At 42.3% G+C, this 24,601-nt stretch overlaps 1 protein-coding gene across 1 annotated transcript in view; it reads right to left on the bottom strand.

Moving 5' to 3' along the window:
* Window positions 1–23,535, bottom strand: part of LOC137904249 (A-type potassium channel modulatory protein DPP6-like) — a 45,885-nt gene extending 22,350 nt beyond the window's left edge. Inside the window, exon 1 of the mRNA XM_068748408.1 lies at window positions 23,347–23,535. Coding sequence (XP_068604509.1) covers window positions 23,347–23,535 — 189 coding nt within the window. The remainder of the gene's footprint in view (window positions 1–23,346) is intronic.
* Between the last annotated feature and the right edge of the window lie 1,066 nt (window positions 23,536–24,601).

The raw sequence follows: 24,601 nt of genomic DNA, 5'->3' as shown, positions 1-24,601 counted from the left end.
ATGGGGGGGGGACTTTTTCTTTGGAAAAACATACATAAATTATGGCCATACATGAGCGAGATGAAACATTGCTGCCCGGTGGCTTGTGCTTGATGGACAGCAGTGCATGAGCCTGGTCTTATTCAGGCTATATCTGCTTTGGGGTCCGTGAAATGTGACGGCTATGATCAACAAACCAAACACGCCTGGCTTGCGGCGCGACGGTGAATTGGACGTCATACTAAAGGATGTATGTTCTGTACCAGGAGCAGGAGGAGACATGGCGGGTGTAGCTGCTGCTGCTGCCCATGCGATGAGTAAGTTGAGAATACCGTCACATTAAGAATGTTAAAGCTCACGTCGGACTCCAGTGGAGTCTGGGCTCCATCGTCGTTCATTATTAATGTGATTATCTTCATGAAATGCCACAAAGAATGAAGTCTTACAACAATAATCATTAATCAATTAATCTCTCAGCAGCAAGCTGGCGGCGCTCGACAGACATCTGATTGGGTGTACGCCCTGCGTTACAGAGAGGCATCACGCAATAACCCGTCCTAATTCTAAATGACAGCGTTGCTCCTGTCAGATTTTAATTCATTGCATTGATTTGAGTTTCTGGACATGCGCTTCAACTCAACTGTCACGAGAAAAATATCAACCTGAGTCATAAATTCTAGTCAAACATCGACTCTGTTTCTGTCTTCAACGCCCAAGGCTGGTTTGGAATCTTCTAAATGCTAGAAAAAAATAATATATATATGTATATATAGCTGCTAGAGCTTTAAACATCCGCTGCACGGATACACTTCTTTGGATAAAGAACTGATTTATTGATTTCAAAGTAAGAAGACACCCATTGTAGACAAGAAATCCTCCAAAATATTAAATGATTTAGAGGAAATGCTTTTATGACATTAAGTGAATTCACATGTCAATAAATTGTTCTTTTCCGTAAATTACTGCAGTCGGCTGCAGCCGCCTGAAACCTAACTAAAGCCTAAAATACTATAAGTGCTGTGTTCATCTGATTTAAACTGCAAGAACTCGCCAGCTCTCCTCGGCCAACGGCGCCTCTATCTTCACATGCTCCACCGTCACTCCCAGCATGCACCTGCAGGGTTCAACCACGTCGTCTCCTCACACATGTCTGTGTGGAGCGGCGAGGTCGTAGCATAGACGTCAAACTCAAGAGACATTCTGCAGCTGTGAAGATAAGCATTTTAATAAATGAGTCATGTGATACGGAAAAAATTATAATTCCAACTTAAACGGCGAATGCACGCAACATTTCTCACGGCCGTTCATCACGAGCGAATGGATCGCAACCAAAATGTAATGGACTGCTCACTTAACCTCTTGAAAATTATTCAGCAAAATGGCTTTCACCCTTTTGGAGTAGTCATGGTAACAAACAAACAAACAAGCCAACGGCGGCAAAATAAATATTACCTCTTTCGTGGAAATAAAACTCGGAAGTATTCACTTTTTTCAGACTAGATAAGAAGAACTTAGCAATTAGAGGGTAGGGAGAGTGAAAACAACTAGTTGGGTGATAAATCTGTGCAGATTCTCCTTCATACAGGTCAAACTAAAGAAAGAAGTCTTGACATCTTCTATTTAATCCATTAGGATCAAATAAATCATCACAAATCATTTAATAAAACTTCATTTTGTATATTTTGGGCCTGTCTTTACACTTTCACACACACACACACACACACACACATACCGGTGTATATTTATAAGCATATGACTCAGCAGCACTAGAGCTTCATGTTATACCAGCATTGAAGACCATTGAGTGGCTTTGTTGTGTTTTGCTATCAAAGTGTTTCAGTCAGATTGTTATCCGTTCCGAAAATCAAAATAATCCACAAAACAGATGTGGGAAGAAATCTATCCCAGTCATTCCAGGAATAAATGTGTTTTTGAACATTGCCACAGAGGTCGGGACTGAAAATCGTCGGGAAGAGATCCATATAAAGTGGGCCGCTTGAGTATTCCTGCAAAAAAAAAAAGACTCAACGGGAGCTTTATCTGGGCTTTGTGCGGTTCGACCAATTGTTTTCTCAGAGGAAACGAACTCCTGCCTTCTTCAGGACCGAATGCTATTTATTAATCATCAGACGACTGCAGGGCCCGACAACGTGACTCAAAGCTCGAATCACTCAGGGATGGATTATCAGAAGTAACTCAATGTTTTTTATTTATTTTCCTAAATTAAAATGAAATCCACAAACAATACAGATTTCTGAGCTTTTCTATGAGGATGTTGCATGTTCTCTCTGGATTACAGATGGATCTTGATGAGATCTTAAGGAAATGTTGGGAATGTTACCAGGAACAGATAATTACATTTTGGTGATGATCCAGAAGAGATCCTGGATTCTGGATCACTTTGATATTTGTGTTAACATTGCAGTTAATGGAGCGTCAGAGTTTGTACCTAAATATCTTGGTTGATTTGTGACCGATGTTTATTGAATTTGACACAGTCGTGTAAGGTGTGGACCGCTATTTCACCACCGAATTACATCTGGATCTGATCCAGAATGAGGTCAGGAGAAATGTTTCAATTTTAACATTGGAAATCCCATCTATGGATTCTAAGATCAGTTAAACATACACATAAACTCGGATTTACTCTTCTTGGCTAGTGTGTATAAAATACGAAAAACTATTTCAAACATTTTGATGATGATCCAGATCAACATGTGGATGGTGTAAATCCAGTTACGACTGGAGTGGGCTGCTTGGCGGCGGTCTGCGCTCTCTGAGTGCTTTTCTATAGTTTAAATAGCAGCATATTCATCGAGAATATTCATCCTGGGATTTTAATCCAACATGAACCGCATTGGATTCCTGTTTTGAGCTGGTATTTCGGTTTTAAATGAAGATGCCTCTCCTCTCCTCTTACATTGCTGCCAGCTTGAGCAATACGATGACCTAAAGTTGACAAGTCCAGTTATAGAGGAGATCTGAGATGTGTCCATGGCTTATACGGTGTGATGGCGGATTCTGAACGCTTTCAAAGTGTCCCACTCTACAACAATGTGAGCACTGTTTGCAATCAGCAGGATGGATTGACTGTGACGAGGGATCAGGCACAGAATTTGGTGCATTTCCTCAGTCTGCAGTGGCTGTTCTGATGAAGAAGAGGGTGAGTTTCGATCCTCTGAACTGCTCAGAGCAAAGCTTGGAAAGGGAGCAGAGGGCAACACATTGCCCGACTGTGTTCAGTCCTCCTCTGTCATGATGCTTCCTGTGCTATAATATCGGTGTCTCTCTGTCTCAACGTCGTTAAAGGAGACACACCGGCTGGCATTCTCATTTGAAACCGAACCAATGAGCAAGGTCAATGCTGAGGGGGGTGTGTATGTCCCATGCTGCCCCTCCTACAGCAAATGGTGTTTGTATACAAATTAGGTATAAAGCAAAAGAAGTTCAGAATGGATGAAAATCACCAGAATGAAAGATGCTATCTTGCTTTTCCCTGATGCGGGTGAGACTTGTTCTGCATCTATGCATGGTAAACCGAGCGTTATGTCGTGTTGCACCACCGTGAGCAGATGATATGAGCGCTTCGCTCTCCCAGAGCTTCTGTTTTTATGTCTCACATCTGATTTCCTTGAAATCTTCAAGAAAAAGATAATTCCCCCTCGAGCTCGCCCCACATTTCTTTCCTGGTTTGAACATGGTGAAGGAGCTGCTGCACTGCTGTCAACTCTCCCTTTCATAAATTTATGAACAGAGTGCCAAAAAAATAAACACTTTACACTTAAAATATTCAAAAGCGCCGAAATGCATTTGAGGCAAGAAAGAGAGAGAGAGAGAGAGAGATTGCCTGGCATTTGAGAAGTGAAGAAAACAAGGTGGGATTCTAAAAGTGACAAATTTCATTTCATCCTGCCTGCATGCAAACAAACATGTAAAATGAAAGAGCCCTCAGCCCAACTAATGGCAGAGAGCTTTAAATGTCAAATATTCAGAAATGTAAAAACATGGCACACACTCTACAATCGAGTTCCTGCACGACTGGGCTCATTGTGAAGACGTTTTCACCTCATTTGAACGAAAGGAGTTTATTTCTGTGACGCATTATTTAAACTAAACTAATGATATTACCTCCGGGAGCTCGGATTGCATTGCTTCACACTGTCCCGGTGGCCTCATTGAGTTTAGTTTTAAATTAATACAGAATAATAATAATAATAATAAATAAATAAATAACTTTCTGCCTTTTTGTCAACCTTTTATATTCGGTTTAGAGATTTGGATCCTGATTCACGCGTGTATCAGGAGAGAAGCTGCTTTCACAGAGTAGCTCACTATAATAGGACACCCCTCCTATGTGGGCTAAGGTTACGCATTACGCATCGGAACTCTTTAAATATTCAGGAAGAAGTTTGGAAGTTGTTGCCACACACATTTAGATTGTCGCAGCAGAAGATAAGACATGAAAAGTTGAGCAGGAAACCGATATGTTCTTGAAATTCCTTCATTTCCCGTCTGCGCCTTTGTTTGGGTTTGTTTCAGGGATACGAGGCTGCTGGTCTGAAGTCCTACCTGATCCTGCTGCTGCGCCGCCTTCGCCGGACCGTTCCCGTCCTTAGCAGAAGTCATGACGGGGAATAGAGAGGAGCGCCGGCGTGCGCTGCTGACCGGAGCTGACTAATGACGCGCGGAGAGAGACCCGGGAGAGAGAGAGAGGAGAGGGAGGCGGACGAGACGCTCAAGGATACCCGCTGATTCGCTGCATGTCGATGCGTCCGTGGGCAGCAGACAGCGGTTCCGCTGATGTGGGAGGATCAGAGTGTCAGTGTCATCACGCACCGCTCCGATCGCTCCGATGGAGAGATTGAGAATCATGACGCGCGCACTTTTACCGTGAAATGGTCAAACAGCACAGCGGGAAGCAGCCCTCCCCAAAAAAAGCGCACGAACCGAGAAGGCTTTCTGAGCGCGCAAACCTCCCCAAAGGACAAATGTCCACTTTTCTATTTAGAATATAGTTTGTCCTTCATTATGGACCTCTAGAGCTAAAGCCTCTGCAGATAACCTGCCTCGAGCTGCAGCTTCGTTTTGTTATCGTGTTAATTTGCCGTGTTGGGAACGTTTTTACGCACCAGCTTCACGCACCAGCGTTCACTCGATAAATCTGCAGCCAGCTGGACTGAATTCAAAGATTTATATTGAAAATAGCCTTTCATTCCTTTGACTTTCTCTCTCTCGCTCTCTCTCTCTCTCTCTCTCTACCGTATTACAGAGTATTATTAAAATAAGTCATTACTTTAACAATAAACTGCTGACAAACAGACTAACTTGACTAAAAACGTCAAGTTAACGTCATAACACGAATACCCCAATGGAGAAGCCATGGTTTAGTCCATCCACCTGGACCTATATTTAGTACCAGGCTCCTCTTCTCACAGCTCAGCTGGAGCTTGCAGCAAATGGTATAGTCCGGAGGCCTGTCAGTTTGGATCAGATCACTGGGGCCAGTCATTACTGGCAAGCCCATTACACAGGAAATGGAAAGAGGAATCAATGCAAGGAGAACAAAATACTTTCAGGTGTCAGTGGGGTGCTTTTTCGGGGGGGGGGATTTTCAGGCATATCTTAAGTAAGAGGGCATTCAGGTTGAACAGTGCTCCGTATAGTTAGGGAAGAGTGGAGAAAGGATTTTCACAGTGGGTCTACCCATAAAATCCATATTTACTCCACCATATTGTATATGTTGGTGCTGCTGTGTTTTGCCTACCAATAAAACAAAGGGTAGCTGCTGGCATGGCGCTGGAGGAGCAGCGCTACTGTCCTCCCACACAGAGCAGAAATAGTTCCAATTCCCAGCAAAACACTATTTGCGCGGTACTCTCACACCATGTGTCACATCTCTGTGCACACACTCTTGTTAGCACAGCTTGTCTGCCTATTTGCACACACACGCACGACTCTGGAGACGGCATCATGCAATCTCTGCAGAGATGATGGCCTATTGAACCAGTCATCTGTTGGAGAGAAAGGAAGTGAGCAGCATCAGATAAAAGAGGCATAAAGAAGGTCCATTATGGGAAGTTATTCCCCTGGGTTATTGAGGCCAAATCTTCAAGGGTCTATTTGTTTAGCATTAACAATGAAATTACACGAACAGTCTGTTGCTGGGTCCCTTAAGGCTTTGAGATTCGTATATGTAAGGAATATTTTAAAGTCTGCTTAAAAGATGGTGGCATACAGAGACTTCGACCTCAGTGTTCAGCAACAATGCCAGACCTTATTTAGCAAACCTTGCATCACTATTGCAACAGTAACTGATAATGGTAATGTTTGATGTTTAATGGCATTTAATGCAAATAATTAATGTGCATTAAATGCCATTAAACACCAAGCATTCCCATTATCAGTTACTGTTACAATCTAATCCCAGTCTGGAGCAGTGCACCCTCAGATTATAAATATCTGGGATTGTGTACCGTAATCTATATTTATCATTTTCTTACCTACAATGATACTTCTGAAGAACAATTCCTCTAGGGATAACTTATTAATATCTCCCTTGTAGTGAATATACAAATTTAGAAATAAACAAAGAAATACAAAAATGGCACAAGGGAGAAAAAGTCACTACATCCTCACAAAAAATCCTCTGCCATATACGTTACATTTTCACACATTTATTTTGAATATAATCCAATCAAAATTCCAACAAAAGATGTGCACCATCAAAAGGACTAAGTATAAAAGACATTGATCCATGACCTTTTCTACTCTAAAATGTCATTATTTCCTGCGTGGAACACTCGTCAGTCTTGCACCAAATGTTATGATGAACCCTCGAGCATTATTTATAATGGCCAAAAAGAAACCGGTCTGTAAATGTTCCAAGCTGAATCAGCATCTTTATCTGGATCCAGTCCAAAAATCTCTAGATTCCTCTTTGGTCAAATCCATCAAGTAGTTAAAGTGTAATAGGAAGGACTGTGGGGGGGGGGGGGGGGGGGGAATACGCTGTCCTGGAACAGCCCGTTTCAACCAGTTCCAATTTCACTAAAAATCTGTCAAGTAGCTTTTTCTGTGATCCTGCCAACAGACAAACAAATAAACAGAGAGACAAACAGACACCAGTAAAAGCACAACCTTCATGATGAAGAGAATCAAAAACGTGTAAAATAATGAGCCTGCCATTATTGCTGCTTTTAAGCAGCATGGGAACAGGAAATGGAAGAAAGAAAATGAAAGAATAATAAAAGCCATAAAAAAATTTTTTAGCACATTTTAAAATACTGTATTATGACAGAAGGAGTTGTGCCAGATGAAAACAGTTTATAATATTGCATGAAATGAGTCAACTCTAAATTTCCACACGCTGCACCGAGCTCAGCATTTGGCACCGTGCAGCTCCACGCATGGCCTGAGGGAGCTGCACCACCAGCTCACTGCCAAGATTCATGTCAGCACCACCTCTCTGGACAGCTCCTCTCTGACACAGGAGAGACGGGCAAAAGAAAACACAGCCATGAGTGGTTCACAACACTTTTCTATCGGCTAATTGACATTATGGTGATTCATATTCTCTTTCTTCACTTAGAGGTTGAAGTGCTTCCTCTCTGTCTCTCTCTCTCTCTTAATTAATTTAACTGTCATTCGGTTAAAAGTCTTGGACTGAAAGATAGCTCCCCCTGGTGACCACTGGTTGTCTAACAAAAATAATTAAACTCTTATGTTTTTTCAAGTCAATAAATGTTGGCGGACACTTTTGTGTAGAGAATATAAAAGTCTCTATCGCTCTTCCACCAGTTAAGGTCCTCAGTCTTAAAGGGAATAAAGAGAGAGGATGTCTGAGAAGGGCCCGGGCCGGAGTCGTTTGATAACTAATCATTATGAGTCGCTCTCTTTCAGAAAGCCTCACACATCAACAGCCACCAACGACGGGAGACACACCATCATCTGCCGGGTTCACGTCTTAATGCTTTCCTGATGGCTTCCTCCAGCATCCAGAGACAGCAGCACAATAAATAAATGTCACAACAGAGGAAGGACGCACAATCAGTAACTGTATTCCGTCTTACGCCGCTTATCCGGATCCGGTTGGCAGGTTTAAATTGGAGCTTATCCCAGCTGACTACGGGCGCTGTCCGGGGTACCCCCTGGATAAGTCAACAGTTTATTGTAGGGCGCGGAACACACACAATATTACCATCACTGTATGCAGATGGATTGAGTGTGCGTGTTGTTTTTTGCTTTTCAATTGGGGTTGTTAATGTTTCATCCATTTTTAATCAGGGAACCATGCTTTTAGATTTAATTTCTGTAAACAGTTTAAAATCCAAAATTTCCCATGCATATATATTCAGCCGTAAAGACCTCACGGCAGAGATTTAGGTATCAGTGATGCCAATTAAGCTGTAACTTCAGTAATTATTCGGGGAATGTTTTATTTTTATTTTTTTTAAACATGTTCCAGTATATTATAGACTAATCTCAGTATGTTCAACAAAGCATTTTGACTAATTTCACATAAAATCATAAATAAATGAAGGACTGAGTGTGCTCCCCTCAGAATGTTATTACTGGTGATGCGGAGAAGCCTCAGTTTATGAGATTATTTCTTTCTTTTTGAGTGATAGAACACAAAGCAGTGAACACAGTGTGCTCGCTGTGGCATTTAATTGCTTTGTCTGTGGCACTGAGTGCTGCCAAATAATCCAGGAAAGACACACAATTAAAGCAATGCAGGAAAATGCTATCAATCAGATAAACAGGCGTTTTGATTAGAAAAGAAAATTTCCATATTGAATGTTTTTTCAGGATCTAGATCAGCAACTTTTAAAGAGCTAATTAGCTAAGTTGGGTGGCATGGTGGCGCAGTGGTAAGCGCTGTTGCCTCGCAGCAAGAAGGCCACAGGTTTGAATCAAGCGCTACTCACCCTGCCAACATGGTGCACGGGTAGGAAGATGAATGAATGAATGAATGAATTTGCAGAGTTTCAGATTAACGTTTCCATTATTTGTCCGCTTTAAATAATCTGGAATTCTTGGATCTAGATTCGATGTGGACATAGACATGGGACGTAATAGCATTTTTATTTTTATTTTATAAGCTTTGCAAATGTTCTCTATCCCAAAGTGACAAAGAGTCTCTTAAATGAATTAATAGCATTGCAAACTCCCCCTCAAAAAAATGCCATGAAAATCTGATCAGAACATTTTCGGTCATTCTGCAGACTCTCAGGCAGTCAAATAGCGGTTAAAACCTGACCTCACACAGTTAGCAATAGCAGCTGATTTAAGGTTTTCCATGCAGCTGCATTGCCATCTGCCAGCCTGGCCACCTCAGTCATCATTTGCCCCCCCCCTCCCTTCACCCTCCGGCTTGCCATCCCTCCTTCAGCTGTCCGGTTTATCAGCACACTTGATTCACCGAGTGTAAATACCGATGTTTGCTTTTCCACTCCCGCTCACTGCACCGCAGGTCTCAAATCACAAGTAGAAGTTGGAGCCGTCACACTGATCATTGCTGCACTTTTAGGTCGCCAATCCCTCTTTGAAAGAAACGCTGATGTAAGCTGTGGTGGGATGAAAGGCGGGGAGGTTTTCAGACGACAGGCAGAGGCCGTTTTTCACTGTCTGGATGTTAGAGAGGAGTAATTAACAGGTTTGCTGGAATTTAATCAGATTCATTATTGGTTTTCTACCTTGAGAGGACTTTTAGAGGAAAACAATTAATTGTGCTGTCTGGAGTTGGTTGGGTTCACGTGTGCAAACACGCACACACAAAGTTTTATTAACCTTATATTATTTTCTGGCTTTAGCCTCACATCTTGGTCCTTATTAATATTAAACTGTTTTTGCAGGCAGAAGCTGCTCTGCAGGACAACTTAACAACAGAAACAGTCGGCGAACATACTTCAATGACTCCATGCCTCTAAGGCTTTTTGAATTACTTTCTGCACATTTTAATTTTTTCAGTTGGCAAGCATCACAGCTGTGCTGTTTTATATTCTTACTTTATAACTTGTTGCAGAGCATTTGAGGCTGATATGATATATTCCTTTTATAAAGTGTAGTGGTTGCATTAATATTTATTTTTAATGCCTCCAACTATTAAAGTGCCTTCTTTTCTATATCCATGTTCTTTTTCTCCTATTCGCTTCTAAAATGTACTCTAAATCTAATATGATATAAAAGAGATAAAAGTCTAGATTCTTCTAAAGATCTGAGCATTTCTACAGATAGAAGCTTTGTTGCTGTGCACCCCATAAAAGTCATTTTATGTGCGGAAACCCAAAATGTTCTCTTCTGTCGTCCCGAAAAGACGACATCCCACCAGCTCCAAACTTCCCCAGCAATAAAAGGAGCCACACAGAAGATATGTGATGCCTTCGGGGGGCCAAAAGGGAACTCTCACAAGGGAAACTGCACGGCTGGAGAAAATAACCGTGCGGGAAACAGTATAACAGGTTGGCAATAATGGAGGCAAACAGTACTATACCTCTGCAGTTCATCTCAATAGCCCATTTACAGGACGCCCAAACCCTTCATCAATATTATCACCTCAAGGCTTCTGTGACTAAAATTAATTTAAATTTAGGACTCAAATGAGACAACGCCCAAACACTGATGCATTGCAGATGAGACGTTTTCCAAGATGCAATCAGTTCAAATTAGATATGTGTGAGTCTCTATGCTCAGAGCTTTGCATTGTAAGTCACTGACAATATTATTATTGAAATAAATGCTTTGGTAATTTGAATGAATCATTTCCATGTGATTAGCGATGAAGCAATCACGTTCCAAAGTTGTGTTCCATGTAAATATATATCAATGTGCTTCATTCTGTATGTTGATGATGCCAGCCTGTTTCCTACAGACAAAGATGAATCTATTGTAGGTTATTAACCGGGTTGGTGTCGGGATATCACTCATCCAGGTCATGATAATACTCTAAGGGTGAATCTGAATCAACCGGACTTCTGCTGAGGCTTTGAAAACGTTTCACATCTCATCCATCCGTCTTCAGAGGTGGAGGTCTACGCCTCCGCCTCTCTCTCCAGACAGTTCCACAACCATTCATACTGTGGGCAGAGTGAAATTGATAATAACACTGGTAACTGGTGCCATGAAAAGTAAAAGTGAATCAGAGATGATGTGAATTTTTTACTGATTTTTGAATCAATAAATGGGGTTTTTGATGAGTGAATTGAATGCATATTTTACAAGATATCATTTTTTGAAAATGCCGGTGGTGAGATAAACATCCTACAGCAACTTATTCCGAATTCCCCATTAAAACATGTATAAAACAAACAAACATTTATTTGAATCACATACTCTAACGTGTTCTAATTTGAACCAAAATGTAAATAAGCTTGTTAATTACTCTTAAAATGTCATCTACTCTACTCTACTTCTCCTGCTGTAGAAGATGCAAATATTAACATGAAGATGTCTCATGTGTCCAAAACACACATGTATAAACACATGCATGCTGTGTCAAGATTAGCTTCATCAGTCAAGAACCTCATGGTCAATTGTCGAACATGCAAGAACCGAATTCATCCCAGCAAGCAGGAAGAATGATCGCCACGAGTAATTCTCTGAAAGCAATCCTGATACAGCATCGCAGTATCTCGGATATATTCATCTCAGCAAAGCATCTTTTAAAGACAGCAGTAATAATAATAATAAAAAAAGCACCAGAAGGAAACTTTGCAGTCAAAAAGAAATTAAGCAGCTGATCAGACATAAACAATAAAGCATTCAGTTGCTCATCAAGTATTGTTCGTGGGCAGCTGGGATAATTCTAAAAAGAGGAGAGCAGAGTGGGTCGGCACGCATTCATAGAGCATCAACGCATCTGCTGGTGTAGTTCTTGTAAAACAGACTTATGAGGCTCATGAAATTCATGTGCGCTCATCGACAGCTTACAAGAGGACAGTAAAATGAATAACGCAAGATAAAACCGCAATTTGACCAGTAGTAATGAAATTAGTCCGGAGCAAAAGCACAGGAGCTAAAGGAGACAAACGAGGAATTAGCAGAAGCCTTGAGCGTTATATTCACACCCGCGTGTTGAAAGCCCTTAAATAAACAAAGATCAGAGTAAAAAAAATATATATTTAGAAAGTTAAAAGAAATTGATAATGAATCGCAAACAGGATATGGTGATTAATATATCAGTGTTGTTCAATACGTCTTGCGAATGGAGTGGTAGAGATACCGAGGGGAGAGATTAAAAGCAAATTAGAGGCATCTGAATGAGATGTGCTTCGTCATTACTACATTAGAACTTCACTACTGGTTTGAAAAGGTTTTCATCGTCATGCTGCTCCGTGCCTCAGAGGAATCCAACCAAATAAATCAGAAGCAAACAAAAAGAGCAAAAAAAAAAAAATGGAGATGCAGTAAGGTGCAAGCAGAAAGCCACGGGGTTTCACAATAGCTGGGCTTCATGTTAGAAAACTATACTGTGTGACAGGAAAACGAGTGAATAAGGACTACCAGGGGAAAAAACTAAACAAAGATGCCACCAACATGCAAAATATTGTCTATCGTCATCGACAGAATCCCAGAACAACCTGAGATAATGTTTGGGCATTATCCCACAGGCCTAAATCACACACACCTCCCTTTCTTAGCCGCAGCAGTCGTTGTTTTAGTACCAGTAAAACGAGAATATGAGTCATCGTAGCAGGAGACCTGAAAATATTGCGACAGCTCCTACATGTTCTCGCCGACAGATCTCGGCCTCTCGGGGGATTTTAATGCAGTTTTGAAACAGACTTGTGTCATGTCAGAACAAAATGCATCAGGCGTCAAAGGACAAGGGCGAAACCCCATGATGCAAAGTCAGGCTCATATCAGCTGCTAAGATGCAGCCAGGAGCTGTCTCACAGGAGAGCGAGAAAAACTGTCATCTCTGCCTCTGCTGCACCAAGGTGTCTACAAAGACCTTCGATTAAGTGTAATGATATTTTACATGATTTATAATAGCTAGTCTAGAGCATCTTTGTCTTCTGTGACAGATTGATCCACCTCTGCTTAGACCTGCATCACCTATCGGCACGGAAGGAGGCGGGGGAGACAAATTTATGTCAATAAAAAAAAGACAATGAGCCAATATGATATGCGAATGTGAGCAGAGACATTCTCCCTGATCTTACCTGAAATGTAAAAAAAAAGGCATTATCTTTAAGTTAGATTAAAAATGCATGAAAATATTGTTAAAAATATAAATAAGAAAGTGTTTCAACACATTTAAAATGCAGCAAGAAATGAATGAGACACTAACACAGACACTGAATGGAAAATGGAAACATTTTTCATTTGAATGTCTGGAAGTATTTATTGTAACACAAAATTCTCCACTATTAGAGACAAAACAGAATATAGAGATGAGTTTGCTCTTGAAACCCAACCAGAACAGCCTGACGTGTGTCAACCAATCAAAACCAGGAGAAACGATTGAACTTTTCTTCCTGATGGTAAACAGCATTAAGAAACTAGATGCAGAATATTTTCAATTACAGCAGTTTAAGCAAACGTTAAATTGTCACTTCCGTAACCTCATCACTTCAACTGTTGTTTCTTTCACAAAAAAGCCGATAATGCACGATGGTGCTGGGAAAGCACTCTGCAGCGCAGCATTTGCTTAACCACAATTAATGCCTATAGGAAAACTACATTGAGGTGATTTTTAGCTGTATCCTGCATGACTGATTCAGTCTTTACATCTCACCGATGCATATTCAGAAATAAATGTCATTTTTAATAACAAGTAGGGGTTTAATAACAGAGGTTTTGAATTGACTGATGATATATTGAACACTATAATCATTTAGATAAACTGCTCTGCGGTGACATTTGATAAATCGAGACAGCCTGGTGTTAAAAATCACAGCTGACAAAAAATAATGACAATAATTTCGACAGCAGCAGCTCAAATTGCGGACTGTCATCTGAAGAGCTCATTATATCATCCGTTTGAAAGCCATATAAATAAGTAAACAGCCCCGACACTTCCTCAAGCGTGGAAACAGCTTGCATTTTCTTTTGAAAATGTCTTTCAGGTTCTCAATAATTAAATTATCAAAAGCATGATTGGAACAACGAAAGACACAGAGAAGCTTCTTGTGAACACGGGTTGCGTGTGTCCCTGAAAAGATTGAACACACTCACCTTCCACAGTCTCTCCACCCGGGACAGCTTGCGTGTTTTCATTGTGACGGAGGGGTTGTATCTGGAATATCAGCAGGAGGAAAGGGTGAGTGTGAAGCTATGTGGAAGCAGGAAGGGAAGGTGAATAATGGCCTGGTCATAAACGGGAGGCACATCAGCTCTCACTGAGGATAATCCCTTAGTCAGCACCACAGCACTAAGTTCCACACATCAACTCGAAGCCCACATGGGTGCTTGTGTGGCTTCCCTGCTCGCTCAAGTGAAGACTACATCATGAAAGACGCACCGGCGGGAACTCGACACCGCTGCCGCCACGCTTGGAGCAGGTCACACCACAGTCCGGAGGGAGAATCCGTCAAAACACGGGGTCTCCAGCCGCCGCTGATGGACACGCTAATCTTTTAAATGCCATCCTACAGGAGAGCGAAGAGGAGGATGAAGCCAAAGCACTGTGCCCCTTCACAACAATCAGCACTGAACCACTTACCTGAGCCATTAGCGGCATCTTGCCATTCAGCACAGATCAGCATTACACACCACATGCAGGGCCGGACCACTTTATGGTGCTTTTTACCCAGGGTTGTTTATCCTGTCTCTCCCTCCACTTTTTCCCAGGAGCAATTTACTCACAACACAGCGCCTCTCAGAATTGATAAAAGTGCTGCTCATACTGCTGCAGGCCGATGCGGGCTACAATTTCACGAAGTCGTGAGAGGTCACAGACACCGAGACCTTGTGAAGCCAATACTTGAGAGGTGACACTAAAGTGCACATGCTGTCTTTTCCCTCGGGGCTTCGCACAAACCCAGTGTTAAATATGACGGCCGCGGTATTCGCTCCCTGTTGAGGTTATTTTGCTCATAAATATTTGAAAAATGCTGGTGTCTTGGAAAATAACAATATTACGGTACCAGAAACTTGGAACACAGACATTCCTAAATTTTATAGCAGAGCTAATTAATATTTTTATGGCAAACAAAAACAAGAAAAGTATGATTTGTACTACGAAAGAAGTTTCCCCAACTTCCCATCAGCTCCAAGAAGCACTTCCACTTCTTTAAGCTTGTTAACGTGCTTCCCCAGACCACACGTTTAATGGTTGCAGCATCATCACCCTCTGAAAGCCACCGGAGCGATCCGCTCAGCGCCAAGTGACGGCGATATCAGTTCTATTGCAAAGGGAACATAGTGAAGGGATTAGAACCCGATGTTTGCACCACCGGCAAAGAGCTAAACCGGAGAGGGTGATATGAAGCTGATGTTGATCCATCCGTGACTAGACAGACAGACAGACAGACAGACGTCCTAGAAGCCGTGTAAAAGTTTATATTTTAATGTTGTTTGCACTGCAGACTTTTCTCACAGTGCATTAGTTTACTTAAACACGAATAATAAATACAAATATGAGTCAAAATATTATTCTGTATTCTATACAGTCTTTAGACCCTGAATTGATGCACAGCACTGTGCACTTTATGTAGATTTATGGCTTTTACTTTGGTGTCTGTTCTCCGTGTATAATGGTGTGCTTCTTTTTCTTATATTTATCGTAACCAGCGTTAAAAGAGGTACTATAAAAATACATGCACATACTGGATAAAAAAAAACGCCACAATGCAGAAACGAGTGCTCCATAATGACAGCGTCTTGTGCCGGCACACAAGAGATGAGTTAGCAGATATACACACAACACACTTCCGACTGACAGCTAAGACGCTGCGAAGCAACGTGCTACTCCGTGCCGGCGCTGACTAGCTCCCTTCATGCTGCGCTTTCTGACAGAAGTAAGAAATAAAACTCACATTTATGGCTGGAAGCAATAAAACTTTTCTCTCCTGTTGCTCCGAGGTAGAGCAGAAATGAACAGAAAGGTGTGGAGCGGATGGAACTTGAAAACCCATCGTGCGCTATTCAACAGAAGACTAAACCAAGAGCCCGGAGGCCGGACGGGGTCGGCAGTGGCGTCGTTTCTGACTGAACCCACACCAGCAGCCTCGCGTCAAAAGGTGTCATTCTGACCTGTCAAACATGGCAACTAACTACCAGTAGGTCCATCCTGTCTGCTTTGATTCCAGGTAGTAGGTGAACAGATACTCCTGTGCCTTTCCTTTGGTGGAAAAAAAACACAACATATACAAAGATGTCACCAAACGACATTGGTGCAACGTAATAAAAACAGAACATTTATTCACGGTACTCGCGTTTTGAATGAATAAAACAGTGAATTTCCATTTTATACAACTTTATATCTCTATTCCAGTACATCTCAGAGAAACAGGATGTACTTTTTTTTTTTTTTTTTTAACTCAGCCATAGTTCCAACAGTTTTAGTCACAAGTTACTGCTCGGGTTACAATTTGCATTCTGCAAAGTGAAATCCATTTGTTTCAAAATGTTGTTTTTATTTTATTTTATTTTTCTGGTAAATGGAAGGAATAAACATTCCTCTGTGAGATCTAATTGTTTAAACTATTTTGTAAATGCTCCAGCAGCTGTAAAATCCATCAACACAAAGCTGGAATTAGGGCTGTTTTTCCTCATAAAGATTCTCACAGGACTGTGAAGCTGCAGAAAATGATGCATCGATGTAGATTTAATCACCCAGCAATTTGTAAAGGCGATAACAAAGGAGCGTTTTCCTCAGCATGAGTGCTAAGTGTGAGCATTTTCTCTTCTGTAAAGGCTCTGAACACTTCCTCCACCTCTGCCAGTATCTTCTGGGGGGTGTCGACACAATTTTCCAACCGGGTATGATCGTTGATATACAGAGCCGCAGACGGGATTTAGCATTCAGAGATCTATGCGTGAAGGAAAAAGTCTGATTTGAGAAATTCACGTATCCTTTCTCGCCAAGCGTTGGATAAGAAGATGAACCACAACTGGTAGCTGACAACTCGATAATGAGTTTGGCTTCCAGGAATAAAGACAGGAAATAGGCGGATTCACTCTCAAAGGTAAATAAAAGAGCCTCTCGGCTGCTATTAAGCCCAGTAATGTAGTTTAAGCCATGCAAAACACAATCTGAAATGTGCCATTTCACGTTAGCGGGTGAGATCTAGTGATTAGATTTGCTTAAACTTGGACGGGCATTTCCAATCTATGGACCAAGCTAAGTTGTGGTTTAATTTCTGATGGATAGACACACAAACAATCCTGTTTCTCAACACATACACACAGCAATAAAAAGCTCTCTTCCTTCTGCAGCATCTATCCGAGCCCGTGGGCCCAGTGATGTCACCAAATCACACACACACACACGCAAACAACCATCAGGGAGCAAACAAGCTCATTCTGAGCTTCCAAAATGATTTGGTATGTAAATGTCAGGGCGGTGATCTGGACGCCGACACAAGCTGCAGCTACATGATGCTTCTCTGGTTGTCCATCTGAAGGTTTTACTGCCCGGTAACTATAATATCTCCCTCTTCCTGCCATGCTGCCATTGCACATTGTGTGTGTGTCCCAGGGGCATGTCGCTGCTGTATCAAGGCGTGGTCGATAAAGGAATCTGCCCGTGTGCCTGATCTCAGCTCATTTCTGCTCCACTGCTCAAATTCAAGCAGAGAGAAATGTCCTGCGTTGGCTTTTCTTTATTAATTAACCGTTTCATATAAAATAATGATAATCCCAGTGTTTTGTATAGCGAAGAGACATTTTCTAGTGATGATGATGATGATGATGATGATGCCACCACCTGGCTAACCTTTCCAGTCCTAATTGGAGGCGACTTGACGCTCCTCCACTTTTATCTGCGGCAGCTGCTGTTTGGTTTGAGAAGCTGCGGGTGAAATAACAGCAGCCTGAATATTGTAGGTAGGATTTTCACAGGCTTTTAATTGGTGCCGATGGTGCGGCAGGGACAAATACTCTGTCTGTGTTGATCAGGAGCAGAGCTTGAGCTCCCTGTATTGTATGTCAGTGTGTTCAACATGTAGGGTGGATAGGAACAAGACAGACTCTCTCTAGTGGCTAAACAGACACAGCACAAGTTAACAAAATGTTTCCCCTGCCTGTCATTCAATGGATGTTTATCAGATTACAACCATTACCATGACAAATTGTACACAAAGGGATAAATGGTTGATCTACATACAACGCCTGTTCTTTCCTCCCCTCTGCTGCCTGATGATTATCAACCATGGAGCTAATGAAGCTAAACTTCAAAAGACAAGGTTAAGAGATGCCTGGAAGAGTTTCAATAGCTGAAAAATAAATAATATTAATTAAAAAAAACAGTGACACAAACACATGGAGAATGGGAAATTGGGACGAGACAGTTTAAAAGACAGATATATTTAGCTGCGTGTTCGAAACCGAGTTCAAGAAAGCTGCAGTGAAGTCGCATCTGTGCAGGGAGCTAATCTCCTGTGAAAAGCAAAGAGGGGGATACGACTGCCGTCAAAATCTGAAGATCAAAAAAGTGAAAGCTGACAAAAGCAGGGTTTTGTTTTAGTTTTTTTAATGTATGAATATTTAATATGATTCAGTTAAATTCCAACTGCACAGTTACCGTCAAAATAGAAATATCAGTGTGAAATGCAGGGGACTTAAAATGGGATATGAATTAAACTTAAATGAAAACGCCCGCGTGGGGTCTTCACCGCAGCCGCTGTATGTTATTTGACACCGCCTTCAGCGACAGCCTGCTCGGAATCAGCCGCTCTACCGGATCCTCATCCCGCCGGGGAGCAAGACGACTTCTTTGTGTTTAAACACTGACTAATGCCAAACTGTCAGCTTGTATAACAGTGCAGCAAAGAGGGACAGTCCACGGGGGTGGTGGGGAATGGGGGAGAGGGTCAGCGCGATCGATGGCATGGGTGGGGTGGGGGGGGGGGTGAATGACCTGTTGAGATGCCGTTAGCGAGAAGAGGAGCCGGTCGATAGCGGCTAAGTTCTTCAGCAAAAGTGAAGAGGAAAATATTCATTAGCAGGCGAGGAGGAAAGACTGCAGTCAAAATGGAGAGGAAAACATGTCATCATCATCATCATCATCGTCATGGGGTGAGCACAGAAGGCTCAGCATGTAATATGAGAGCTCCGTCATCTCCAGGTGGCAGTTAGAACCACCAATGATCAGCAGCATGCGCGTGTGTTGCTACAGCCTCACCCTTTCCACCTCTGCAGCCATGGCAACGCCGGCACAAGGTCCTGCTGGGGATGCTGCGCTGTCCTGAGGGGAGGAGCTGGGCTGGGCGACAGCATCCTCTTCCTATATGCAGGTTCGATCGGCCTTTGCTTTTGGTTTTTTTGGCTTTCATTTTGTCTTGCTGAATGAATTTTCATTTCATTCAGTTAGTCTGCCGGTGGAAAAGGAGCAGCTGGAGAAGCAGATATTTCCCTTTCGAGTTGCCTCCAGAGGAAAACAGATTCATGTGACTGTTAATATTGGACTATATTTTGCAGAGGGACACAAATACGTCTCCTAATGAACGCTCGTGTTTCTCCATAAGGGATGGAAGCCAGTAAAAATTAAATTAGTGTGGTTTTAATCATGGTTTCTTTTTGTTATTTTAACATCTACATTTGTACATTTGTGTGAAATATCTAATAATCAAGCTGCACCCCACCTCCAGCCTAATTTCCTGCCATCTGCTCGCTGTTTGACTGATAAAACCACAACACAGTGACAAAGAAGTGGATTGGCTGCAAATCTGACCTTTTGCACTGAACTATGCTGCAAGAAAAGGGTCATCACAGGACACACCATCATTGTGGGCGACTACAGCCCCTTAATGAAGCCCAAGGCGGCAGTCGATAATTAGTCATCACCTGAGGTAGACAGTTAACCCGGCGGTAGAGATAATGAGGACAGCAAATCACATCTCACTGCTCGCTCGCTCTCTTTCATTTCTCTGGCTCCTCTTGAGCTCTGGACCTCAATGGAGGCACAGAGCTAAGCTTAGACTTGGGAACTGGGCCAGTCTGTCTTAGTCAAATCTGGAGTATCTGTAAGTAGAAGGCACAGTGAAGTGCATGTGAGGACAGGCTGGATGTGTGTGCCTGTGTTTTGGTAGCATCCAGCATTAATTCAATCATCCAGTCTCAGATTTATGAATGATTTTGAACTTCAAAATCCAATATAAGATAACACAATTATGTGGAGCGGGAATTTATCTTTGATAAATAACAATGGTACCAACAGGAAACTTAATTTAAAGACGATGTTGATGCAGATGTAACAATGCCCTACAGAATAAAGGCATCCACCATCCAGCCTAAAATAAAGCCTGATGCTTGTGTAATATCTATAGAGAAATCCCATTGTAGGGTAGGTAAGATTAAAAAGAAGTAACCCAGTGGGAGTATAACAAATCACGTTTCCAGTCTAGTTTATGCACAAAATCTATAGAGGAATAAAACACTGATTCATCATAGAGCTGCAAAACAATCCTCAGATGAAGGCACCTTCGAGGGAAATGATTTTTTACTATATGGTGCAAAAAAAAATAGTATAAAGATAAAAACTAAATCAAGGTTTTTGTTACAAAATCACAAAAAGCAAGATGAGAGATGTGGAATTTTCGTACAAATTGCCATTTTGCTCCTACATATAACATTATTGTGATGATTAACAGTTCAAACCCCAATAAAAATGTGATTGTACATAAACGTATCAGAGTAGTTATGACACAAAACAAAAGCTGGAATCAGTGATTAAAGTAAAACAGAAAAAAGTGAATAATGTTAAAAGCTGTAAGATTTAGCAGAAGGCACGGACCGCTTATATGTCATAACGCTGAGCAGTGAAACTCTAACAGCCAGTTTTACTGGCACATCTTTTTGCTCCCGTCATAAGTACATTATTTCTTTGCATTGATCCAGAGATTTTAAAGCTAATAATGTTCTAATTTCGATTATATAAAAAAGAAACAAAGACAAATCAAATCATTATCGTTACTTTTAGGGAAAACATCCCATATCTTGTTTTTTTCTTCACTATTTTGCCTTTATAATTGCTGTTTTTAATGTTAATGGCTCTGTTTTTGTTGATATTAGCTACTTTTGTGCAGATATAAGGATCTATTGCTTGCTTTTTGTACAATTGTCTTTTACAGAACAGTAATTTAGGCAACAATTTCGGTGAAAGCAAATTAAATTCCTCCCTTCCTTAATTGTTTTTATGAACTGTTGGATGAATTGCTTTGTCATAGACTCTATTGTTTCCCGTTTGATAATGTTGGTGATTATTGTACATGCTTTGATCAAAGGATTCCACAGCAAGTGTTAGCTAGCATTTCATGGATGATGGATGAATGCAGCTGGCTGGAATGTCATGCATTATTGCATTAAACCGATACAAGTTCCACATGTCTGGTAGTTTAATAGTAACATGAGTGCAAACTTATTGAGGGATATTTCAGCAGTGCAAAGAATATTTGAGGAATTAAGATATTAAGTGAATCGTAAATTAAGTGATGTAGATTTCTGCAAAAACCTGCATGAACAGTTACTTAATTGTTAAGTGTAAATATTTGTAGACTTTTATTTTCACACATTGGAGCTCGTTTTCTCTGCTGTGCATGAAGTAAAAGTCACACAAACCAGGTCGGACCTTAATGTCACTGTGCTCCAGTCTGGAGGTGAAACCGCAGCCGTTTCTCCTCACCCAACAGCAATCAGGACACTCATCAGTTTCTGATTGCAGTAAACGGTGCTGACGTCTCCCATGGTGACTCAGACTCAACCAGAACATGCTGACCCTTGCACAGATAGCACAACTAACCAGTCTCACAGCACACACAAACCTCCCCATTGAACAGAGGTGCAGCACGTTGGGAGTTCAAGAGCAACGAAGAACCGTGCGGGAAACACATGAACGAGTTTTGCACAAATACGCTAATTACTTCACGGGGAATGGTTAAAAAGTCACTTCACTGACAAAAACTGAATGAAATGACCAATTTCCAAATCATTTTCTGTTTCCCTCTGCAAAATGTGGAAACAAGAGCATTCAAACTTTTACCGAGGGCAGGAGGGGTTGGAAATTGCACTCCTGGAAATGCTGTCCCCATCTCCCGAGGCTAAAGGCAATTTCATGCTCCAGCACGATGCGAAGGGACATCAAGGCTAAAGGTGACCTCAAGGTTAACAGTGCAAATCTAATAAATATGTTTGAAATCCGGCAGTAGAAGCAGGACCCCGTGGTTACACGACGAAAGAGTCATCTCGTTGGAGAATAACAATTTGAAATTGAGCAAAGAGATTCTCAAATATGGCGATCGCTGAGTTAGGCCACAGTTTTTTATTTTTTTGTTGACAGCGCCGGCGGTGTCGGAGTTCAGCCTGTTGCCAAGATTACCACTTGATTGTTGATGTGACAGGCATCAATAATTCAGAGGAGCATCACAGCATTATCAGCTTTTGAAAGACAAAACGCCAAGTCAGGGTTACCTTACCTATCGGGTGCAGGTTCAATTGCAGACACGCAGCACAGAACTAAGAAGTACCATCACCGGTCATTCGTAGAGGAAACCACATGTTGATAGGTAAACTAATGCAGGGCCAATTAGCGATTATCTGCTTCTCGGGCGTTTGGCTGGAAAAAACAACTCCAGGAAGAGATCAGGAACAGTCCATGATATTCACGGTTCTACAAACACTTCCTCTAGACGTGCTTTTAATCGCTGTGAGGATGCATTTGACCATAAGTCTGGCAGGGCACCTAAACCAATGCTGTTTCACAACTGAAAATCTGAGGGGTGAAAACCTTATGTGAAGCCAGACACGTCTCATTGTCGCTCGATGAGCTAAATTATTATCTTTCAAAAAACAAACAAACAACAACTAACCCTAACCCTAAGCCTAACCAGCAGCTGTGGGGTAAAGGATCCTCATCCAGGAGGCCTTGCATTCCCATGACCCCCCCCCCCCCCCTCTCTGTGGATTAAATGTAATAGCACTGAAAAAGACTTCCGAGTTCTGGCCTGGAACCTTTCGGGACCAGTTTTGTAATTTCAGCACCACAGACAGCGACAGAGGGCAGCAGCAGAACAGTGCGTGTGAAACGCAGCGCCTTAAAACTTTCTCGTGTTAAAGTGAACCAATAGGAGCCTCCGGGAGGCCCGTCGTTCATTATTATACACAACCGTGTACATTTGTATGACTAACAGATGGGAATGATCGCAGCTAAACACGTGCGCATTTTCCATGAACAGCGTTGGTATAAATAAAGCGCAAAGTTCTTACATCCTCATCCTCCTGCGTGCGTTTTTGGCGGTGCTGGCCGTGGAGTCTGCCGTCCAGCTGTTGCGGGTTCTTCGCCGCGTTCTCCTCGTCTGCAACGTGCCCGCCGAGAAGGCGGCTGGCCTCGGGCGGGTGCGGGAAGGAATTGGTCGTATTGATCTTCCCGGCGAATCTCTGATACAGTGAAGCCATAATACAGGTCCGGTCCGGAACAAAACAACTTACAGCATGTCAGAGAGGCGCACGCCGGTCTCGCCTGATTTGGGGTTTTTTTTTGGGGGGGGGGGGGGGGTCTAGTGGTTTCCTTTGCGCTTCGAGGATGGCAGACAGCCAGGTTTCAGCTCCGGAATGGAGCACAAAAGACAAACTGAGGCGGCTGAGCCCGGTAAATGAGCATCTATAGGGATAGTGGATGACTCACTGGTAGCCCGACGTAAAACCGAGTCCGGAGCAGCGGCGTCCTTCTAGCTTTGTCCAGGCGCAAAGCGGAGCGGACTGCTGGGCTGAAGGTGTCAATAGTTGTTCTCATCTGTATTCACAACACGCCGCCTTCCCCTCTCCAAATGCTCCGGCGCCTCCTGCACGATAACACGCACACATGCCGAGTTGCTGTTCTGATACTCGTCTCTCACCACACTCCGGGCGATTGTCCATAAAAAAAAATAAACCGGCGAAAGATATTGTTTCGACACTTTCGGATGTGTGTGGGGTTTTTTTTTTTTTTTTTTTTTGGCGGACTGTCCTCGCGCACGATCAGTGTGAAGGACGCAGCGGGCGCGACGGCGCGCTCCGGAGACGCGCTCTGCATGAGAAGTGACCTGAGCGGAGGAAGCGACGATTGTCTCGGCACTTTTCTGGATCTTGCTTTTACGCACAAGCTTTGCACCTTCACCAGGCAGCTGTGTCCATCTCAAATGTTAATCCACGGGGGGGGGGGGGGGGGGGGGGGGATAGGTCGCATTCATTTACGATTTTACGAACGGGGTCACGCATGCGGTCTCAGGACGGAGCGCGGGTGCCTCTCTGTGGCGCACGGGATTAGGACAGGCTGAAGACGCAGCTCAAAGAGCTTACGCTGCTTGAAAAGAAATCTGTGAATCCCACAAAGCCTAAAACTAAAGATTATGAAATGTAAATATATATATATATATATACATTTTAAATACTTTTAAGAAACACGTGCAGTCACGTGGCAAAATCACAATCACGCGCATATAGATTAAAAAAAGCAAACATTATTTATAAACATTTGACCTGC

Source organism: Brachionichthys hirsutus, chromosome 15, assembly GCF_040956055.1.
Source record: "Brachionichthys hirsutus isolate HB-005 chromosome 15, CSIRO-AGI_Bhir_v1, whole genome shotgun sequence".
Classification (NCBI taxonomy): domain Eukaryota; kingdom Metazoa; phylum Chordata; class Actinopteri; order Lophiiformes; family Brachionichthyidae; genus Brachionichthys; species Brachionichthys hirsutus.
This window is presented reverse-complemented; position numbering and strand designations above follow the sequence as displayed.